At 45.5% G+C, this 20,772-nt stretch overlaps 1 protein-coding gene and 1 long non-coding RNA gene across 5 annotated transcripts; one reads left to right on the top strand and one right to left on the bottom strand.

The window, feature by feature from the left end:
* The first annotated feature begins 1,502 nt into the window (after positions 1-1,502).
* Positions 1,503-2,881, top strand: LOC116504555. Its single transcript, XR_004254819.1, has 2 exons — positions 1,503-2,417; positions 2,503-2,881. It is a non-coding gene; the product is annotated as an uncharacterized LOC116504555 (long non-coding RNA).
* A 2,608-nt stretch (positions 2,882-5,489) lies between these two features.
* On the bottom strand, positions 5,490-20,445 carry LOC116504535 (zinc finger protein 2 homolog). 4 transcript variants are annotated; one of them, XM_032211591.1, is made up of 8 exons: positions 20,265-20,445; positions 19,044-19,123; positions 15,395-15,526; positions 13,316-13,399; positions 11,353-11,505; positions 9,851-9,873; positions 8,518-8,624; positions 5,490-7,379 (listed from the first exon to the last, which is right to left on the bottom strand). In XM_032211591.1, exons 2-8 carry the CDS (start codon positions 19,083-19,085, stop codon positions 5,770-5,772), a joined length of 2,151 nt encoding a protein of 716 aa, XP_032067482.1. In that variant the 5' UTR covers positions 19,086-19,123; positions 20,265-20,445; the 3' UTR covers positions 5,490-5,769. The 4 variants fall into 4 exon arrangements, with proteins under 4 accessions (XP_032067482.1, XP_032067485.1, XP_032067484.1 ...); XM_032211594.1 differs by having other exon boundaries at positions 11,422-11,505; XM_032211593.1 differs by lacking the exon at positions 20,265-20,445 and adding an exon at positions 19,971-20,248.
* Positions 20,446-20,772: the final 327 nt, after the last annotated feature.

Raw genomic sequence — 20,772 nt, 5'->3', positions numbered from 1 at the left:
TCTTTGAAGGCCTTTCACTTCTCATCCAAGAAGCTTCTTCAGCGCTGACTGTACGGTGCGGAATGGAAGGGTTTATATTTCTTGCAGACAGCTGGTCATTTGCATTTGTTTAGCAAGTCGTTAAGGTCACCTGCTAGTTTTTCTGTGTCCCCAGGGTCACCTGAGTTGATCCAAATGGATGTGTAGCCTTTTTGGAACTGTTAGAACTGTGTTGTAGACTGGAGATAGATGATGTCGTACCCCTCCCTCTCTCTCTTGAGAAAAGGCTTGTTCAATTTTGTCATAGATGGCCTCTTTGACCCCCTTTTCAAACCAGCGGTCGTCTCTGCCCAAAATGTGGACTTTACTGTCTTCAAGAGTGGCCTGTGTCTTTTAAATGCAGATGGACTGCTGAATCTTGTCCTGATGAGTTTTGTTCTCCTATGTTGTGCTATCCAGTCAGAGCTGAAGAAGCTTCTTGGATGAGAAGTGAAACTTCTTCAAAAGAAAAACCAGAAGGTCCAGTTGCCTCTGGAAAAAAGAAAGCACCTTTGGGACAAACCATGAGCTGAAGGACTGAGAATCTCCATAGGTACAAGTCTTAAAGTTGCCAAGTTTGGTGACCCCTGCTTTAGATGAAACTTGGGAGTGTTGTGGAAATGTTTCTTCGTAATAAGCATACTAGAATTATGATGAACGTGCATAGATTGCAGCAAAATACGAATTAAATGTGGAAATAAGGTGAGGAATAGAAATTGTAATAAAGCAATTTGGAAAAATTCCCATGTTTTCTCCTTGGGTACCAATTGGCGGCATCATCTCCAGTAATTAATCTACCATATTCCCCCAAAATAAGACTGGGTCTTATATTAATTTTTGCTCCAAAAGACACATTAGGGCTTATTTTTCCAGTTACGTCTTATTTTGGGGGAAATACATTAAATGTGTCCATCTGGTTGATGATCTTAATGGGGTTATTTTGGGGGTAAATACATTATATTGCAAGCCTCCTGAAAAATTATGCTCTTATTTTCCAGTTAGGTCTCATTTTCAGGGAAACACGGTATACCTGGTGTTTTTTGAACTTGCCCACTATAAGATGTATGGACTTCAACTCCCAGAATTCCCCAGGCTGGCAAGGAAATTCTGGGAGTGGAAATCTAAACATCTTAAATGTTGCCAAGTTAGTCTATACGAAGTGCATTACGTGGACTCTTTAGGGAACTTACTAGTTTAGGAAGCAACTGAAACTGGAATGAATAATTAAAAGAACTACGGTATGTGTTGGGAGAGGAGACTGGGAATTCTAGTCCGGCCTTAAGCATGAAAGCCAGCCAGATGACTTTGGGGCAATCACCAGGAGACTGTGAGTTCTAGAACCACCTTTGGCATGGAAGTTGGCTGAGTGACTTTGGGCCAATCACCAGGAGACTGTGAGTTCTAGACCCACCTTAGGCATGGAGATTGACCGGGTGACTTTGGGCCAATCACCAGGAGACTGTGAGTTCTAGAACCACCTTAGGCATAGAAGTTGGCTGGGTGACTTTGGGCCAATCACCAGGAGACTGTGAGTTGTAGTTCTGTCCCAGGGACCCAAGCCAGCTGCATGACTTTCAGCCCGTCCTTCCCTCAGTCCAGCACCCCTCACAGGATTGTAGGAGAAATAGGAGGGAAGAGTATTAGGTATGTCCACTGCCTTATTTACAAATAATAATAAAGGCAGGATATTAATAAATAAAATAAATGGTCTTTTCTGGAGTAATGTGATATGCAAACATCTTTAGGATTCAGGGTTTATATCCAATCTTATTTAATTTCTGAGATAAGACATATAAACGTATACACTTGGGGGCATGGACACTGCATATTGATAATGTTGCCAAGATTACGGATTGCAAACAACACAGTCAAAACCTGCACATTGGATTTAGGATTGGACTACAGACCAAAGGAGAACTCGTCTCAAATGGAACGAGTCATATGTCCTGAAAAAAATAGGACAAAGAAGCAAATCTGGATGGTTAGGAAGACACCAAAGGCCAAGATGGATGACAAGGCAGAAGAAGTTTGGCATGTTAAGAGATCATTTATTATTTTTATTAACGCTCAAAAATAACGAAGAAAAACCAAGAGCCCAAGTGAGATGCGAAACAAAGCATATTCACATTGAAAGCAAAGCCAGAAAGCTTGGGAGAGAAGGAACCCCCCCCAACACACAAATAAGAGCATTACAAAAAATTTAAAAACAGGGGAGGGGGAAGGATTAAAGACCAGACTACTTGGATACTGGAGCAATATTCCAGAGCAGGAGACAAGATCAAGGAGACCTCTCCATTTCTAACCATGTACAATTCATACAAGTTGGTCTTTTTTATAGTCAGAAAAGTGGCTTTACATAAACCCCCAATGCGGTGTTTTTCAACTTTGCAACTTTGAAGGTGGGTGGACTTCAACTCCCAGAATCCCCAGTGGCTGGTTGGGGAATTCTAGGAGTTGAAGCCCACCCACCTTCAAATTGCCAAGGTTGTGGAAGCACTGTTCTAATATGAGAACACAACTGATGGTTGATGGGAGGCAGCGTTCGTGGGGCGGAGTGCCAATCCCCCAGGGGGATTAAATATTAGTGTAAATATCACAATTTCTGAAAGCATGGTGAAGTCCTTTTGATAATGTGCCCTTGTAGAGTATCCAAACTAACGGAAGAAGCCCGGGAGGAAGATATCACTTATACCTATATTAGATTTTGTAAGAAAACAGAAAAAAGAATCATTTTCTACTGCTGAAGACAGCATCAGAATATAGGAGCCTATACAAGTGCCACTTACATATTGATGTAATATTTGACATCGGGGTCAGCAATCTTTCCAGATTCCACAACTCCAAAGAGTGCTCACAAAATAATTATTTAAAAAAAACACAATGATCCCCAATCTCACAAAACATCAAGTAAATCATTCTACGGCAATCTAAAATCTTTTGTGATGTCTCGCAAGAATACGGAAATTTCATGAGATGCAACAATCAGTTTTTGCAGGCACTTAAAAAAAATTTTAATCAGTTATTTTCAGGTGTATCAACAGAAGAGAATATTTGTAGCTCAGGGGAGAACTGTGGAGTCCTTGGTGCTCTCTGAGCTTGGTTGTTTTCTTGCAGATGTTTCATTACCCTACTGTGTAACATCATCTGTGCTAAAAGGGGGTACATCCCACTCTTCCAGCACTGATGGTGTTACCTAGTTGGGTGAGGAAAGTCTACAAGAAAACCACCAAGCTCAGAGAGCATCAGGGACTTCACAGTTTCAGATGCACGTTACGTACGAGAGGTGGAAAGCGATCACTGACTTCATCTCTATTAAAGTCCTAGTGGCAGGGTGGCTTGAAAGCTATAAAACAAACTAACTCTGCCCACTGCCAGGAGTTCGATCTTGGCCAGCTCAAGGTTCACTCGGCCTTCCATCCGTCCGAGGTCGGTAAAATGGGGACTCGGATTGTTGAGGGGAAATATGCGGACTCTGTAAACCGCTTAGAGAGGGCCGTAAAGCACTATGAAGCGGTATATAAGTCTAAGTGCTATTGCTATATTAACCCAGCCTGGATACTCCCAGTTGTTTTCAACTCAATTCTATCCACATTCACCCTAACTCTAATGATAGAGAGCCCTAAGCCACCATCTGGACAAACCAAAATTGGGGATGACACTTGGACAGGTATATACGGCTTAAGCTGTAAGTGAAACAATTTGGCAAGGTATAATTTCTGTGACAGAATCACACACGTACACCCTTCCATGTCTGCACCAACAGGTTGAATAAAAATGCCAAAAAATGGCCTGTGCAATGAATTCTTGGGAAGGAAATAAGCCTGAATGGGCTAGCTGGGGAATTCTGGGAGTTGAAGTCCACAAGTCTTTAAAAAAAGGTTTGGAGATCTCTAGTCTAAAGGCACTTCTGTCCTACAGACGTCAAAAGTTTTTTTTTTAAATGATTTCACTTCGCAAGGACCACCAGCTGTCTTCTTGAGGCAAAATTTGTGAGGAATTTTTGCCTCACGTGAGGAAAAATTCTTTCATGGAGGCATTCTACCCCCTCTTCTGCAGAACTTCAGGATGCTTATAACTTGATTCAACCAGATTTGGTCAACGCAAAGCTGATGTCTTATAACCCCCCCACTTTTTTTTTTTTTTTTTGCAGATTAAAGTGACAATTCTAAAGCTTAGAATTTACACAGAACTGTTTGAAGGAAAAGATATAGATCCTCTGAAGTTGTTTCGGGGAGAAAGAGAGGGAGAGAATTAATCAATTTAATTGATTAATTCCTGGACCCCCTAACTTACAAAGATAAAATCTGGAATTCTATGCTTCTCCCAAACCTCCTGCTCTTCAAATGTGTTGTAACTACAACTCCCATAATTCACAGTCAGCTAGAATTGAGGTTAGGGAAGGCTACAGGCCGGGTTTAGGTATGAAGGGCAAAGGGGTTAATGGATGGCTTATGCCACTGTTGCTTTTTTAAAAACTTTGGCAACGTTTAAGACGGGTGGACCTCAAGTCCCAGAATTCCCCAGCCAGCATGGCTAGCTGAGGAATTCTGGGACTTGAAGTCCACCCATTTTAAAGTTGTCAAAGTTGAGACACACTGCGGTAGGACAGACGTGAGGAGAAATGCTGCCTAAATGGGTTTATTTATGGAACAGGTTCACTGCTAGTAGTACAAGAGATAGCCTTGCACTAGCCCCCCTGAGCTACTAGCTTTCCACCTCCAAGGAGTTAAGTGCAAAACTGTTAAAATTTCATTTTTCCCTCTCTGGCAAACAGAGCCACACCTTCTCGATGTACCTAGAACGGATTTCTTGAAAAAGATTTGGGTTCAGACATCATGTTTTCCTGCCCATCTGGAAAGCAGCCTCTCGTTCTAGGCTTCTTGCAACTGATTGTTCCCACATTAATTGGGATGTCCTACCAAATCCCCCTCATTTCATCCAAAGGGAGAAAAAGCCATCTATCTATCTATCAAATAAATAATGAAAAACTACAGTCAGCGGAGCTTGCCATCTAAAGCAAATGTGGAAAGAGACAGGAATCGAATTAATTGCTCAAGGTCCAATGTGACCAAACCAGTTCTCCTCCATTAATGTCCCCTTTGCTGCTGTGACACTATTATTATTATTTTTTTGACGCCAGGCAAACAACAGCTCTGCGCTCAGGCGGGCTGACTCAAGCCCGATTCGAAGGCCAGTCCGGTTCCAAGCGTTTCACTAGGATTTAGTGAGGTAAAGTTCTTTACGGTTCAAATCCATTGACAAGTTCAGCACAATTCATTAAAAAAAACAACCTCTGTGAAACCGAAGTCTCTTCAGATTGGCAGCAAGGGGGCCCGTGCACCCCCCCCAAAAAAGAGCCTCAAAAGCGCGTCCCGTGGGTCCAGACCCAAATCTCCTGTTGATTGGAGGAACTTGCATTCTAGGCCCTGGGTAGGAAAGGATGATACTAAAATGTCAGGCATTTTCTTTCATTTTCGTAACCACTTGATTCTGGTCCTCTCTGCATTTCCAGTTCCCCCACAAAGGGTCTGAAATGGGCCTGGTTTGGCAACAGGAACCAATGCTGCGAAGGCCATCACATCTGAGGGGAAGGTATTCAGCGGCCCCCAGTCACCTCCCGTCGACAAAACCGGTCCTCCGTCAGCCGCGGCACAGTCCCTTTGGCCAGGATCCGCTCCCTCCGAAAGGGAAACTGACGTTATGACCGGCAGAAAAAAGCAAAACACCCAAGGCCCAGCCGGCCTCACCCGTTCACATCTTAGCGCCGTCGCTTTGTCCCGCTCCTTCAGCCGTTTCCAGATCGGCCTCTTCCGACGCCTGCGACAGATCCAAGATCAGGCTCAGGTTCACGCACTCAGGACACTTCTCCGGGGACTCGGCGGCTGAAGAGAAAATCTTCCCGCAGTCAGCACAGATGAAGGAGTTCAGGTCCAAGTGACCGCGCTGGTGCCGGAGGAGGGCGGCCTTGGCTTTGAAGCAGCTGCCGCACTCCGAGCAGACGTAGGGCTTCTCGCCGGTGTGGGTCCGCTCGTGGGCAATGAGCTGCGAGCTCTCCCGGAAGCCTTTGCCGCAGCCTAGGCACAGGTAGGGCCGCTCGCCGGTGTGGGAGCGCTCATGCGCCACCAGGCTGGAGCGCTGGATGAAGCCCTTCCCGCACTGGGGGCAGACGAAGGGCTTCTCTCCGGTGTGGGTCCGCTCGTGTTTGCTGAGGCTGGAGCGGACGCTGAAGCTCTTGGCACAGTAGAGGCACTGGTAGGGCTTCTCGCCGGTGTGGGTCCGCTCGTGGGCGATGAGCTCCGAGCTCCAGTTGAAGCCCTTGCCGCACTCCAGGCACTTGTGGGGCTTCTCGCCCGTGTGGGTCCGGATGTGGGCCATGAGGTGGGAGTTTTGGCTGAAGCTCTTCCCGCACTCGGAGCAGGTGTAGGGCTTCTCCCCCGTATGGATGCTCTGGTGGCGGATGAGGTCGGCGCTCAGGCTGAAGCCCTTGCCGCACTCCAGGCACTTGTAGGGCTTCTCCCCCCGGTGGCTCTTCTCGTGGAGGACCAGGGTGGCCTTTTGGCTGAAGCTCTTCCCGCACTCCAGGCAGGAGTAGGGCTTCTCGCCCGTGTGGCTCCGCTCGTGGATGATGAGGCTGGACCTCTGGTTGTAGCTCTTCTCGCACAGCACACACTTGTAGGGCTTCTCCCCCGTGTGGGTCCGCTCGTGCAGCTGGAGGTGGGAGCTCTGGCTAAAGCGCTTGTCGCAGTGGGAGCACTTGAAGGGCTTCTCCCCCGTGTGGGTCCGCCCGTGCGTGTTGAGGGTGGAGCGTTTGCCAAAGCTCTTCCCGCACTCGTTGCACTTGTAGGGCTTCTCCGCCGTGTGGGTCTGCTCGTGCAGCTGCAGGTGGGAGCTCTGGCTGAAGCCCTTGTGGCAGCGCAAGCACTTGAAGGGCTTCTCCCCTGTGTGGGTCCGGCCGTGCGTGTTCAAGGTGGCGAGTTTGCTGAAGCTCTTCCCGCACTCGTTGCACTCGTAGGGTTTCTCCGCCGGCAGCGGCTTCTCCGGAGTCCGAAGCTCCACCATGCTGGAGCTCAGGCCCGGCCCAAACGTTTTGGAGAGCTCTTGGCCTTTCCTCTGGAGGAAACTCTGTTGGACCGCAAACTCGCTGAAGTCAAAGAAGCCCCCGCCAAACGGGATCGAAATTGGAGCTCTGGCTTCCAGCAGACAGTCCACCGTCCTCGAGGGACTGTCCAGGGCTCCCAACTGGCCCCCAATGCTGGGGGGAAAGCTGACTTCGTCTCCGCCCCACATCATCCTATTCAGTTGCAGTCGCTCTGAGCCCCCAGGCAAACAATCCCGCTCCTTGTTTTGGTTCCTCCATCCGGCTGCAGAAAAACAAAGAGAACAGAGAAGTCAAGAAGTTCCCGACCAAGTCAAGGAAACGGAGAGACACCAGTTAACAAAACATGGCCGGCTGGGGAATTCTGGGAATTGAAGTCCTCACCTCTTAGAGCTGCCAAGGTTGAGAAACACTGAATTAGGTGCAGCAGAAGAGAGCCAATTTAGCTTTTTTTGGTTAAAGGCACAAGGCTAGAAATCAGCAGATCGTTAGCCCCGCTTTAGCTGGTTTGAGTGACTTTGGACCAGTTCCTCCCTCTCAGCCTTAGGAAGGAGGAGGAGGCCAGGACAAAACCTCCCCAAAAATGTTTCCAAGAACACTGCAGATAGTTGTAAAGAAAAACAGAACAGAATAAAAAACCTGACTGGGCCAAGGGAGTGACTAAGAGTCCACTGAAAGCCCAAGTATCACCAGGGCCTCCTGGGACCATATTGTGATGACCCGGGGTGTGGCACAAAGGCAACACAGCCAGAGTACAGGTACGAGTCCCTTTAGGAACACCAACTGTGCCCCCAACGTCCCTTTCAACTCTCCGGTTTGGAGAAAAACTCTTCCACAAACCTGTAGTAGCCTTTGGCTGAAAATACTCTAGTCCAAATGTTGTAAGCAGAAAACTTCCAACTATAAATCCAACTAGGCAAGATAAGGTAATTAATCCGGCAGGGCAAGAAGGGAGTTCCAGAAGTGAAGTAACACGGCAACAAATCAAACCAATTGGGAGGATGCCAGGAACTCAGATAAGCAGTTAATACCAGCTGAACTCAGCATTTGTTCCCGACAACCGCCCCTCCCATTTGCCTCTCCTTTAAACTCCATCCCCAGTTGTGCCTTGTGAGGAGAATCAGGGTCCTTTCCACCCTCGTAAGCCACATAACCCACATTGCTCTCTTCTCCGTTCTTCCCTGTGTGCCCTAAGATGAGGAAGGGGTGGGCCTTGGTCTTCATCTGAACCCCCTCTCCCTTGTTCTCTCTCTCCCCTGCTCTGGCCAACCTGACTTTGCCCTTCCCCAGTATCCTCCACAACCAACAGAGCCACTCTCCCGCTCTGCGTCAGCTGTTTGTCTTCCCCCTCGGATTCGTGAAACATATGATGCCCCGCAAACTCCGAACAAAAGGAGGCTGACCTTTGAGCCGCAGTATCATTTCTTGGAAAACGGTGCTGTTCTGACACAAATTGCCGTAGCGCTGCTTGATCTCCTCTAGCCTCCCAGCCAGCGGCTCGTCGTCTTCTCTGAGGATCCCAAACGAGACAAAGGAGAAAAGGAATTTAACATGAATGACTCTGGGATGATCACAAAGCACAAATTTAAAGGACTGAGTCTCATAACCGCCTCACACAATGATGTTCCCTAGTCTACTGAAGCCCCCTTTAACCTTGGGAGGTCAAACCCCTGAATATAAAAGAGGGAGCAAAAGAGCAAAACCTCACACTCCTTTGCAACTGATGGTGTTACCTAGTCAGATAATGAAACGTCAGCAAGCATAATCCAAACTCAAGAGAGCACCAAGGATGCCACAGTTGAACCCTGAACTACAGATATTCTCCTCTATTGCAAGGAAGCAGTGAAAAGAAACTTGGAAGGGCAGGAGAAAAAGACAACATTTAAACCATTTGGGCCACGTTAAGACAACTGGGCTGTTGATCCTGTAACGGTATTAGTGCTTTTTTTCTACATGCAATAAATATACGCTATGAACCCGGACATCTAACTCATCGCTGCGAGATCCCAAGTACAGGTCTGAGTTCGTAGGGGCGTGATGGCAAACGCAAGTCATCGCCCCAGCTCAGCTCCACTGCGCATGGGCGTGCTCATCCCGCTGGCCAGCTGATTTTAATGTCTCTGCTGCGCAAACGTGGGGGGGGGGGCGCGGAAAGGCTGAAACCCTAACCACTACCACCCGTAGCCCGTTTTTGCTCCCCAGGAGGCTGCAGGGAGACCTACTAGGCCCCAAACCGGGTGCGGGAGTGGGTGGGTCGTGCGCACATGTGGTGGTGGGGAGGGCGGTGGGGGGTCAGGTGCGCATGCGCAAGGGTAGGTATGTTGTGCACGCATTAGATTATGGGTGCCCGCACCCATATGGGTGCAGGCACCCACTCGCTTTCAGCACACAACAACAAAAAGATTAGTCACCACTATCCTAGGGAGAGATTTATTTTGGAGCATTGGGTGAAACTGTAGAAGAGCAGACAAAACTGGGGGTTGGGGACTAAAACGCATCATTAGCTTAGAATCATGAAGTTGCTGTAAGTGATCCAAGTGCAGCCTGCTCCCCTAAGCTCCATTGACTTTTATCTGGTGCAGATTCAAATTTGAACTTGAGTTGACTAGATTTCTGTGTACAGACTTGAGCAGTATTTCTGAAGTGCGATTTAACTTACGGCCCTGATCCTTTGCAACTGACAGAAACCCCAGGTAGAGATGCCGTGAACAAAGGCAATTTAAAAAAATTTCTTACCTGCTCCCAATACTGCCAGACTCCTAGGGGAAAAGAGAAACATAATTGTTAGGAATATAATCCTAACGGTTGGGTTGGCAATACATAAATCATGTAACGATGTTGTAACTGTTTCTTTAAATCATGCTCTAAAATGTGATTGGTTGCTGTTTTCCTCAATTGGCCATAAGAGGGAGCCAGAATGACTGTTAGCTCTCTCTGTTTGTTAGATGCTGGGCTGATCTGATCTGAGTGAGCTATTGTAAGTTTTGCAACTGCTAGCAAACTTTGAGTTCTGAACTGATTGTATGATTATGGACTGTGTTATTTGGACTATCCCTTAACTGAAAGATGTTGATGACTCACTGTCTTATCTGCGTATGACTTGGACAGTTTGATGGACTCTGATACCTCTATTTCCACGAAAGTAAAAGCCTACTTAAACTGCAGTGTCTCTGTATGCTGGTTTGTGTGTTCTCCAACACAACTCTCACAACACTTCGCTGAACGTACTCGCTCTCCCAATGGGGAGCTTACCCAACAATAATTATACAGACAGAAAAATCTACTTAGGAAGTCCCAGCCAAACTGGACGGGCGAAGTGGTAGTAGCTGCAGCGGGAGGCTCTGCCCCCCCGCCCAAACGCTTCTGCTCATGCGCAGAAGCGTCGTCTGCACACACGAGCAAACCGGTAGCATAAAAATGGAAATCAAATGTAATGGAAACCTGCGCGAAAATATTCCTCTGGGCCAATTTTCCTGTAAATTAACTGGCAGGTGGCATTCAGTAAACCTACTGCCATATGTATATATTTGTGGTCATAGAACAAAGAAAAATGAGAAAGCAAAGAGTTTGGTTCAATTCCGCCTGCCCTATATGGAACAGCATTGGAGAAAACACCTACTTTTGTCTGAATTTGTTGCAGCCCACCATCTGGCAGTAGATTTGGATAGTGAGGAGGTTGGGGAGGGACATGGACCACTTCGGGAGTCTGGGGAAGGCTCTGACGAGGGCTCTGCATCAGAGATGGCCCCAGGGCCGTCTGACAATTATCAGCTGATAACTGATCACAGACATCAGTGAGGCAGATGAACAGCTGGAGCCTGTTCCCAGTGCGTGCACGCGCAGTTGCCAGACGAAAGGAGCAGCTAAGGAGCAAGGGTCGACTTGGGAGTAAAGCCACAGGAGGGCGGGGAATGGCCCCTCCCATAGGGAATAAAAGAGGAGCAAAAGAGGAGGGGAGTTTGCAGGAGACAACGAGTTCAATCTTGCCAAGTACTGCGGGTGTCTGAAAGATATCGGCCTGGCCACTCTCAAGCCTGATAAAGGTTGGTGGTTGTGAACTATCTTGAAGGACTGTGGGCTGGGACTTTGCTGGAGGGGAATTCACTGTAAATTAAATAAAAAGGGGTTTATCAGGACGAGGACTCATCTTCGTGCTGCTGGGGAAGCCTAGGCCAGAACAAAATTCAAGGTAAAATTCCAGAAATCAAGAGTATTTAAAAAAAAAAATCTGAATTAACCTTATGTTCAGGGCAGATGGCATTCTCTGCACAAGATGGGCAGGCAGCTTCAATACCATGAAAACATACCACTATCTCCTCACTGCTGTTCTCCTCCTCTTCCTCCTCTTCTTTCTCTTGACTCAGGTCAATCATGTCTGAATCAGACTGCACCTTCCATTGAATGAAAAAATAACAGAAACCATGAGGACTTTCTTTGTTTCCAGTTTTCCATTCCCCCAAATGAAAAAGCCATCGATTTCTGCTTAAAGACAGGCAGGCAAACATTTCATACCCCAAAGAAATCAATGAATTTCAGGAAAGGAAGAACTTGAGCGAGGCAAAGAAATTAAAACCCTGAACAGAGTTTGACCAGAACATCCTGATTTCAATAGCAATAGCACTTACGCTTTATATACCACTTTACAGTGATTTCCAACTCTCTCTAAGCGGTTTACAGAGTCAGCCTCTTGCCCCCAACAATCTGGGTCCTCATTTTACCCACCTCGGAAGGATGGAAAGCTGAGTCAACCTGGAGCCTGGTGAGATTCGAACTGCCAAATTGTAGGCAGCCAGCAGTCAGCAGAAATAGCCTGCAGTACTGCACTCTAACCACCGCACAACCACAGCTTCAAGAAGAGTTCTTTCAGACTTCCTTATTCAACGTCTACTCTACTAGCTTTTAGTAGGAATGGAACAGGGGAGGGAGGGAGGAAGGAAGGTAGAAGAGAGAAGAAAGAAAGGAAAGGGGACGGGGAAAGGGAGGGAGGAGAAGAGAGAAGATAGGAAGAAAGGGAAAGGGAAGGAGGGAAGATGGTGAGAGAAGGAAAAAGGAAAGGGAGGGAGGGGCAGAGGGAGTGGAAGAAAGAAGAAAGGCAAAAAGGAAGGGAAAGGGGAGGAATGAAGATAGAAAAGGAAGAAAGGAAATTGGAAAGGGAAAGGGAGGGAGGGGAAGAAGGAAAGGGAAGGGAAAGAGAGAAGGAAGAAAGGATAGGGGAAATGGAAGAGGGGGAAGGAAATCTAAGAATATCATGTTTTATGAGAAAGGGAAGATGCAAATGTGACCCGTTAAGAAAATCTAATGCTAGAGTCTCAATGGAAGCTCCCTGGGGAGAATCATCTGGGCCGGCCCCTTCCTCTCAATCTCAGAGCCAGGGTGGGGCTGTAGAGACGGGGCGCATCATGGAGTGCACAAACCCAGGTCCTGGTTCTCTCTCTGTTCTGACCCCCCCTTTCTCCGTCCAGGAACGAACGCCGAAACCAACATAAATGAGAATGTTTTTTAATCAGTCCAGACTCTCGTTGGCTGCAAGCCACATAAACAAAGAGATAAGCACTCTGGCAGCAAGTCCTACAAAACTTGGCAGCAATGCAAACAAACTCTAGCAGCAATCCAGCCTGCCAAGTTTGTTTCTTGTTAGTCCTTAACGTTGACTTCTGCAGAAGGGCATGGCCCAAGCAGTCTCTTTTATAATCAGGAGAGGATCTTAATGAGCACCAGCTGAACGTAATCACCTCCTGTAATTACGCAGTTGTTCTTGACGCCGAGTAGCCCTTCAACGGCGTGCATCCCGGAACAACTCACAGGTGTTGTTTTTTTCTGGATCACTCACTCTTGTCTCCTCCCCACTGATCCAAAGTTCAGGCGCCACCTGGTGACCAACCAGTCTCTCCTTGCCCTGCTCGGAGTCGGAACCCTGTCCAAGGTCCTCCATCTCCTCCAAGGCCAACTCATAAGACCCCTCCAACGGCTCCTGCTGGGCCACAACATCTCTCTAATACCAAAACTCACTGGACTAGTCCCCCTTGCTTAGCCCAACCCACCTCACAGGAGTATTATGCACTCAAGCTCCTGAATGACAGGCAGAACGTAAGTAAATAAAAAATATATATTAGCCTATATTTTGCTCCAATCAATACAATTGCAGTTTGAAATTAACATAAAATCTGCCTGCCAACCTAGGGAGAAATTACTCTAAAATACCTCCTTGTGGTTTCTGTCGGCCTCCTTTTCTGTCACCAAGGCCTTAGTGCTTTTACCCTGCTCCATTTTCATCCCCTGCAGCTCCTTGCAAGAAAACAGACAAAATGGGGGGAAAAAGAGACTGTTCACATCTCCAATCAGAGAAGCATGGATTATTTTAAGACTGCAAGATTTCAACAAAACCACAGGACTGTAATGTATTAGCTCCATTGTAGAATTCCAGCACAGAAAGCTCCCGAATTGCTTTGGATGGTCAGATGGTTGGCGTATAATTTAATAAATATAAATAAGTAAGTATTTTAGCAATTGTGGAGGAAGTGTGTGAGATTGTGGGCACATTGTGGGAGTGTGTTAGAAGCTTCTCTCCCAAAGGACAGCCCAGGTGGAATGACAGCTGGGGAGGAAGCATTGCAAACAGCTCCAAGAGACCAACTTGATCAACTTGTTAGAAATAAGGTTGGGATATTCTTCTAGAAACAAGGCCAGGTTCTAGATTCCACCCCCGCCAAGTGAGCACCAAGGATCCTGTCCTGGAATTTCTTCTGATTTCTTCAACTTTCCTCAACCAACTATATGGTGTTTGCCCTCTGATTGGGAAACTTTAAAAGGCATTTAACAGAATAACAGAGTTGGGAGGGACCTTTGAGGTTCTTCTAGTCCAGGGGTCAGCAAAATGCGGCTCCGGAGCCGCATGTGGCTCTTTCCTCCCTCTGCTGCGGCTCCATCACCAGTCGCCGCCCCAATTTTGAGAGGAGCATCCCCTCTTCCTTGTGGCAGCTACTCACATACTGGGACACGGCTATCATGTCTCCCCTAGCCCTTCTTTTCATTAAACTAGGCATTTCCCTCTTCATTTGTAGCCAGTTCATTAAGGTGGCGTCTCTTGGAACAATTAAAAATGCTTGTTTCCCGGATTTCTTGCAAGGTGCTGTTTATGAAATAATGTCAGCTCTACATAATTCATGTCAGGGGGGCATCTGTGGTGGCTGGGGGGGGGGGGAGCGTCTTCCTTTTCTTTTTTCCCCATTCCCTCTTCATTCTCCTTTGTTCTCCTCTTTCCTTCTTTTTCCTTCCTTACTCTCTTCCCATCTTTTTCTTTTGTTTTTCATCTTTCCCTTTCTCCTTTCCTGCCCCTTCTTGGATGCTCAAAGGCAAAAGGGGCGACATTTCTCCTTTTGTTTTGCTTTTAGTTTGTTTTGCTAGCCCTCTGCTAGCGAAAAGGGAGCCAGGGGGCCCATGTGCGCCTCTCCCGGGCCCCATTTTTAGTCGCTATGACCACCTGCAGCCCTCTGCCAGCTCCATTTTTCACTGGCAGAGAGCTGCAGGAGGCCACCATGGCCGAAAACAGAGCCCGGGGAACATGCACAGCCCTCCTGGGTTTCGTTTTCGCTGGCAGAGGCACGCCGGTCCGGTCCACTGTTTTTAGGGCGGCCTCCTGAGCCAGATCTAAGCACCCCACTAGCCAGATCCAGCCTGCGGGCCTTGAGTTTAGCACCCCTGCTGTAGAGTACATGAAAAAAAAAGCACTCAGTAATTATTTTTCTGCAAGGGGAGGGGAGCTTTAACACCCCACATCTTTACTTAGTTTTGTACCATGCTTTGCCAGCTTCATACAGGGAGCTGTTCCATCACTCTGGCATGTGCCAAGGAATTTGAAAAATGCAGCTGGAGCCTCCAGAAGCAGGTTTAGGATAACTCAGCATGGCCAATTCGCTAGGGACAACTTGCTGCGGGGCAAGAATAACACCCACATCAGAGAAATGGTGGAACAGAATCATTAAAGTAAAGATGCCAAAGAAGGGACAGAATGAAATGGGAGCAACAAAAAAATCAATTAATTTTTTAAATTAGTTTAAACGCTTAAATCGAATTGTTAAAATGGTCCCGGGGCGTGTTGACCGCACCCAATTGTCCCATTCTGTCCAGAGGCCCCTAAGACAACTCTTCTGAATGTTCTCTCTGGAACTTTTGCACTCATCGCTTCTTAAAATGGATCACACAACAGTGCAGGATGAGAGAGAGAGAGGGAGAGGGAGAGGGTGTACACAAGCAGAAGGGAAATGGGAATGTGATTCCTACCTGTAAATCATCTTTGGTCGATGTGGAGTCCTCATTTTTGTTATCCTCTGTTATCTTTTTCTCGCTGTCTTTCACCTCCCGATTATCACATCCCTCCTTCTCTCTTTCTTTGTCAAGGTTTACGAGACTGTCCTAAAGAAAGAAAGAAAATAAATAAATCCCAGGAGGATTGCATGAAATATTTCCAGGTTTTGTAAGTTTTCCATGGTAGGTTTTGCTTTAGCTCCAACCAATACTTCTTTCTTTCTTTCTTTCTTTCTTTCTTTCTTTCTTTCTTTCTTTCTCTTCTTCTAACATTTCTATCTATGGTTTATTCTATAGTTTTTTCCCCCTTTTAAGTTTTTTGTATTGAGTGAAGGATGCCGCTTTGAATTAGTACAGACATTTTTAATTTGACTGTCCTTTTTATTTTTTATTAACAAACATGTAAAATGCACACACAAAACCTAGATTTACACTACATTTACAGAATACAATACGAACAGGAGCTTCCTGTTCTTTCTAATAGCAATTATCAATCGATACCGCTCACCTTATATTATTTCCCCTTCTATGAAATACATTTGGATTTCACAATTTTTAATTTGACTGTGCTAATAAATAACACACACACTTCCATTCAGCTGAATAAAACCAAAAAGGAAATACAACCATTTCTGGCAATTGTGGACACCTATAATGTGGTTTGTTTGGAACTGGCGTCATACAAGCAGAAAATCCAGCCATTAGGCCACATAAGCCATGGTTTATGGTGCTGCGCACACACAACCCATTGTGATCCATTCAGTAAAACTCATTTGAGGATCACCCAATCAATCCCAATTTTCAGCAATTCTTCAAGATCTATGGCCTAAGAGGCCATGAAGGTGACATCTCACTGGGATCAAATATTGTATTTAGGCATTGCTGATCTGTGCCTCTTTTCCAAAATGAGTGTATAACTCTAAGTATATATCATAAAGATATCTTGTTGTTGATAAATAATTTTAATAAGGAAGTAATTAAAAATTGGTATATATATATATATATACCGTATATACTCGAGTATAGGCCGACCCGAATATAAGCCGAGGCACCTAATTTTACCACAAAAAACTGGAAAAGTTATTGACTCGAGTATAAGCCTAGGGTGGGAAATGCAGCAGCTACCGGTAAATTTCAAAAATAAAAATAGATACCAATAATGTTTTTGAATATTTATTTCAAAGAAAAACAGTAAACTAGCGGTGTATTCAATGAAATACTTCACTCACCTCATGATGCTGATGTCCCGCTGTGATGATGATGTCCCGTGCAGCCGCGGGAGCGATGTCCCGCCTCCTATGACACACGGCACAGTGATTCCTATCATTGGATCACTGTACCAGAGGAGGTGGGACATCGCTATGTGGCTGCTTGCCATAACAAGGAGGAGGTGGGACATCGTTGCAGAGCGGCAGGAGGGGGAGGAAGGGGAATCGTAAGACAGCCCTGCATTACATTAGAACGTGAGGAGGATGGTGCGGTGCGCGCTGCGCGGCAAACTGACACAGAGGGAGGGGAAACTCACAGGGGCACTGGGCCATTCACGAGTGTCACCCAACGGCATGGCCCCGCCCCTTTTTCTCCTCCATTTCGGGCAAATTTTTCACTGACTCGAGTATAAGCCGAGGAGGCTTTTTTCAGCCCAAAAAGTGGGCTGAAAAACTAGGCTTATACTCGAGTATATACAATATATATATATATATATATATATATATATATATATATATATATATATATATATATATATATATACTTAAAGTCACAACCCCTGGTATGCCCAAGTATGGGAGGAAGGTCACACTTCCACTCTCTGTCATTAGGCTCGTCACAAGAGTCCATCCAGACAGAAACCCAATATTTTTTACTGTTGCCTTTTTTGTTACATTTGTTATATTTATTTATTTATTTATCAGCATAAATATAACATATATATATATATATATATATATATATATATATATATATATATATATATATTTTCTGAGGTTTTCGCGGGTGTTAGTATGTAGGTCTCTAGTTGTTCGGGTTTTCTCCCGCGTAGAATTGGAGATGTCTTGGCGACGTTTCGACGAAGTCACATTCGTCATCTTCAGGCTGCTGCTGACTACTTCAGGTTTGGTGTTTCCACACTACTCCTGGAAACACCAAACCTGAAGTAGTCAGCAGCAGCCTGAAGATGACGAATGTGACTTCGTCGAAACGTCGCCAAGACATCTCCAATTCTACGCGGGAGAAAACCCGAACAACTAGAGACCTACATATATATATATATATATATATATATATATATATATATATATATATGACTATTTAGAATACCTTGTTGAAATGAAGGAATAACATCTTTGTTTGAATGTATGATGTACAAGGACAATAATGAACATAAACATACTCAATAGATGATTGGTGGGATTACACATAATTGAAAACAGTGATATACAAATATAAATAGTTGGTAAAAAAAAATTTCAAAAATATTTAGAATGGGATAAGTGATTATATAAAGGTATATTGTTATTAAACAGACAATCAAGAATGTAAGGGAATTAGGTTCGTTGAAAAGAAAGAAATATTAATTGTAATTGAATATACGTTGTACAATGAAAGCGAGGAATTTAGTTATATTAGAAAATCTGTGATTGTAAATGTAATTGAGAATATGGATGCAAAAACATTTGTAACCAAATGACATGGTGTATGTAATGGATGATAATTTTTTAATGCTGTTTTTTTATGTTTAAAAATAAAAAAATTGCAAAATGAGTGGATACAAAAGATTAGAAGATTATCCTATCACAATTTTAGTCTTTTGCTCATCCCAAGACTTGCCATATAAAATGAGCCAGCAAAGAAAAACACTATTTGTTTGCAAGGCCCTTTCTAGACACATTTTGGTGTGACAGGAGCCTCACAGTGCTGAAGTTTTCAATCAAGACCCTTGTCACGCACTTCTTCACCAAAATGCACGTTTTCTGAGCTGGGGAGGTTTTTTTTTTTAAAGGCACAGATTCTTTAAAAGACAGTATTTCCCAATCTTGGCAACTTTTAAGATGCATGGATTACAAGTCCCAGAATTCTGTTTAGCTGGAGAATTCTGGGAGTTGGAAGTTCACATCACATGCCTTAAATTGCCACGGTTGAGAAACACTGTTTAAGAAGCAGACAATAGATGTAGAGATGCCCATATTGACCCAAACCATCTTTGTCCATTTCAGATCAGATTACCTTGTTTTCGACAGTTCCTCTTCTGCCCCCTTATAAACCATACTTCCAATTTCTATGATCATATTAAGGCTTTTAATGCGTTACGGATCTGGTCTGCAGTATCTCAGATAGGCATTAGAGGGCAGCAAAGAGACAGAGGCAATATTCCTGCCACCTAGTGGTTCCCTTGTGTGTCGGTAGCCCAGATCTGGTGGCCTAATTTAGATGGAAAATTTGGTGTCTGAATTTCCAATCATCTGAAAGCATAGCATCGGTCAACCATGGCCACAGATCTACTGTCACGTTAATAGTTAATTTCTACAGATTGTAAAAAAAGAGAGATACACACTCTTTCGTCTTAAGGGATCAGGGAAATTTCCTCCCCTGATCACTGACCCCTCTCTCCTTCCCAAATTCTTACTTGCATTTTGTCCTCCGCAATCTTGTCGATTCCGACATTCATGGTAAAACTGTTTCGATCTTCCGCAAAAAATGAGGCGACTGGAAAAGAAAGGGAGAGAGAAAAAAAGCAGTCAGGAGAGAAAATGTTTGAAGGGATCTTCAAACCCAGGAAAAAGGGAAAGGGGAAAAAAAGAAGAAAGTGATAAAAGCAATTGTCCCATTATGACAAAGGAAGTGACTGACAGAACATTTGCAAAATAGCATATAATACAATGCAACATAGTAATGTAATATACAACATAGTAATATATTCTAATAATATAATAAATACCATATATATGTAATATAATGTAATGTAATATTCTAATGTAATGTATGTATGCATGTGTATGTATGTATATATGTATATATATACATATATATATACACACACACATATACACATACATACATATACACACATACAAACATACATACGTGAGATCTCTGGAACTTAAAATATATTACCCACTTAGGTTAGTTCACTATATATATATAATACATTTAATATATAGTATTATTAACATAATAAATATAATATCTCTTTTAAAAAAAGGAAAAATGGTGCTCCTCTGGGCTTTTCTTTCCATCAAGTTAACCACACACCATCAGCAAAAGGCCGGTATGTGGCACTTCGGTTTGGCAAATCTGAAAGGGGGGGAAAAGAGTGCCCCTGAGCATACGCAGAGTGCTATTCTCCCTTTAAGAGAGGGAAGCCCAGTTCCTCGCCGTTATCAGAAGGAGAGGAAAAAGGAAAAAAAAGAAAACGAGCACGAAAAAATTTAAGCTATAGGATTTTTCCCCCCCAGACCCCAATGTTGGGAGAAAAATAAAATAAAATAAAGCATCTTGCAAAGAGGTGCAGGAAGTATCCCCCCTCCCCTTCCTCCTGTATCCAAATACCCACGATGAAACAAACGCCCGTCTTTCTTCCCCCAAGTCGATAATGGAGACCGAAACTGGGAGGGAAAAAAGGACGTCCCAGGAACGGAGGGCGATGCAAGAAAGCAAAGGCGAGATCCCTTCCGAGCATGTGCAAAGCGCACTTCCTTCCCCGCAAGATCACGCGCGGCGCCCCTTCTCCTTTCCTCCAAGCGCAAAAAAGGACAAGGGAAATCTGTCGGGGGGAGACAGGCGGCCGCGATTCGCGGGAGGGGAGACGGCCTCTGAGCATGTGCAAAGTCCCTCTTGCGCTCTTCACCTCCGGGTGTGGTTTCCAGGCCGGGAAGGCCTTCCCTTTCAAGAAAGGCGGACGCGAGGGACGGCGGGGCAAGGAAAAGCGGGGAGAGAAAGCCCGGGGAAAGGTCGTCCCTCCAGGCAGCCGCTGGGCCGGGCCTTCGCCATTCCTTCGGGAGGTGGAACGTCTTACACGGCAAACTTGGGACCGGGTCGGACGCTTCATTGGCTTCCCCCCCCTCCCGGGGAAACCCTGGGAGTTGTAGTTCGCCGACGCCGGGAGGGCTCCTCGGGCGGGCGGCCTTTCGGGCCCTTCGCGGACTGCATTTCCCAGGATCCCTCGCGAGCGACAAAGGTGCTCGCGGCTGACAATGGCCCGCCGTGAGCGCCTGCTGCAGAGAGCCCGGCTTGGCTTGCAAAAAGCAAAAGCCCGAGTTTTCTTCGGTAGCGATCCGGACGCCGGTCCCGCGAGTGGAGGGGATCCCGGCTCGACACCGAATTAAGATCCTCGCGCCGCGCAAACATGCCGCGAG

The sequence above is a fragment of the Thamnophis elegans genome, chromosome 2 (assembly GCF_009769535.1).
Source record: "Thamnophis elegans isolate rThaEle1 chromosome 2, rThaEle1.pri, whole genome shotgun sequence".
NCBI lineage: Eukaryota > Metazoa > Chordata > Lepidosauria > Squamata > Colubridae > Thamnophis > Thamnophis elegans.
This window is presented reverse-complemented; position numbering and strand designations above follow the sequence as displayed.

Bases quoted from the DNA above. Each gene is read 5' to 3' on its own strand.
- LOC116504535 (XM_032211591.1), bottom strand. From the start codon at position 19,085: ATGAATGTCGGAATCGACAAGATTGCGGAGGACAAAATGCAA. The intron at 13,400-15,394 runs GTAGGAATCACA...TTTTCTTGCAAG, and splicing joins CGACCAAAGATGATTTACAG to GAGCTGCAGGGGATGAAAAT. The intron at 11,506-13,315 runs GTATTTTAGAGT...ATTCAATGGAAG, and splicing joins CCGACAGAAACCACAAGGAG to GTGCAGTCTGATTCAGACAT.